Consider the following 1,588-nt stretch of genomic DNA (forward strand, 5'->3'; position numbering starts at 1 on the left):
GGACCAGGGCACCTGAAAAGGCCCATACAACTGCCAAGCTAGCACCAATAGTCAAAGGAAAGGGAAAGCCAATACGGGGTGTGTGCTGCATAGGGCACCCCCCACCACCGCAGCTTTGTCTGAAGCACCTTCCAGACATGACGCTTCACCTGCCCCCCTCGGTCTGGGGACATCTGGATCAGCAACTGCCATGAGGACGGCAGAGGAGAGGGTGGATCCAGGCCACAGGCGAAGGAGGGGAAGGATGGCAGGATCAAAGTCATGGCAAGGGGGAAACACAGGAATGGAAGAGACTGCATGCACATTGTGGGAGAAGGCTTTGCGGGGGAGCATGGGCGAGGGCTCCAGTCCTCTTACATCCTCCCCTCAAGGGTCTGGAGCTCCTCTTCAGTTTTTGTCAAAGATGGAAGGGGACGGAGGAGGAAAAGTACCACCACCCCCACAGGCACACAAACACACGCTCACCCATCCCTCATGCCCAAAGGCTCCACCACCCGTTGGACAACACCACATTCAAGGACAAACAACCACTCCCCAGCCCCATCACGACCCTCCCTGCCTCCTCCCAGCAGCAGCAGCACCCAGAAACGGTGAGTGCCCCCACTCCCCACTACTGACACGCTCCAGCCTCCAGGCAAGAGGGAGTGGGCACGGGAAAGGAGGAGGAAGGGTGGCAGTGAGGGCAGAGGGACAGCCAAGGGGAGAAGGAGAGAACTAAGGACAGCCATTCGCACCACGACTTCTCGCAGGTAGAGCTCCCCCCAGCCCCTGGAGCAGGGGGACCTGGCTGCTCACTTGCTGCCTCCTCCACCACCACCACTGCCTGCTGCCACCTTCTCAAAATCCTCCGCGTTGCAGAACTCCTTGATGGTGACGGTGAGGAGGTTGCTGGTGACATCCGTGACCACTACGTTGGAGCAAGGGGACATCTCGGGACGCCAATCGCCGGCTTCCTGCTCTGGGTCAGAAGAGGAGAGGGACAAGGAGGGTGTCTGCCCCCCACTGCACCCTCCTGGGGGAGAACGCTTGCTGGTGGCGGCCGACTCGGGTGGGATCGAGAGGTCAAGGACTTCTGACTCACGCCAGTCGGGGATCGCTGGGCTCAGGGTCTCAGGGAGCAGCTTCGGAGGGGAATCATCTGGGTCAGAGGAGGAATGGGGAGCAGGCGATGGGCAGCCGGAGGAGCTGGAGCTAGGGGCATCATAGGGAGTGGAGCCCATAATGAGCCCACAGGAAGCTGCCTGGGAGCCTTCGGCCTCTCCTTTGCCCTCCAGAGAGGGGGCAGGTGCAGCGGACGGCTTATTGTAGAGTGAAAAGGTGCCGAATTTCATGTGGCGGATCTGGGTGCGGAGGACGCTCTCGCTGAACTTTTTGCTCTTGCCAATGACGCGGTTTCGGGATGGGATCTTGGGCCGAGCCAGGCCCCCAGCCCCACTGGCTGGCTTCCCACCTTTGTCAATGACTTTGAGGTTGAGGATGATGCGGCTGCGCTTGGGCTCGCGGGGTTTCACCTTACGGTTAATGATGCGGACGGTCCCCGAGAAGGGTGAGGCAGGAGGACGGAGGGCCGCCCCAACACCCACCACCC

At 60.9% G+C, this 1,588-nt stretch overlaps 1 protein-coding gene across 1 annotated transcript in view; it reads right to left on the bottom strand.

Moving 5' to 3' along the window:
* Positions 1–791: 791 nt before the first annotated feature.
* Positions 792–1,588, bottom strand: part of CBX6 (chromobox homolog 6) — a gene marked incomplete at its 5' end in the record, with an annotated part of 9,317 nt that continues 8,520 nt past the window's right edge. The window contains one exon of the mRNA XM_010136810.1: positions 792–1,536. Coding sequence (XP_010135112.1) covers positions 792–1,536 — 745 coding nt within the window. The remainder of the gene's footprint in view (positions 1,537–1,588) is intronic.

This window comes from Buceros rhinoceros, unplaced genomic scaffold, assembly GCF_000710305.1.
Source record: "Buceros rhinoceros silvestris isolate BGI_N320 unplaced genomic scaffold, ASM71030v1 scaffold17275, whole genome shotgun sequence".
Lineage (NCBI taxonomy): Eukaryota > Metazoa > Chordata > Aves > Bucerotiformes > Bucerotidae > Buceros > Buceros rhinoceros.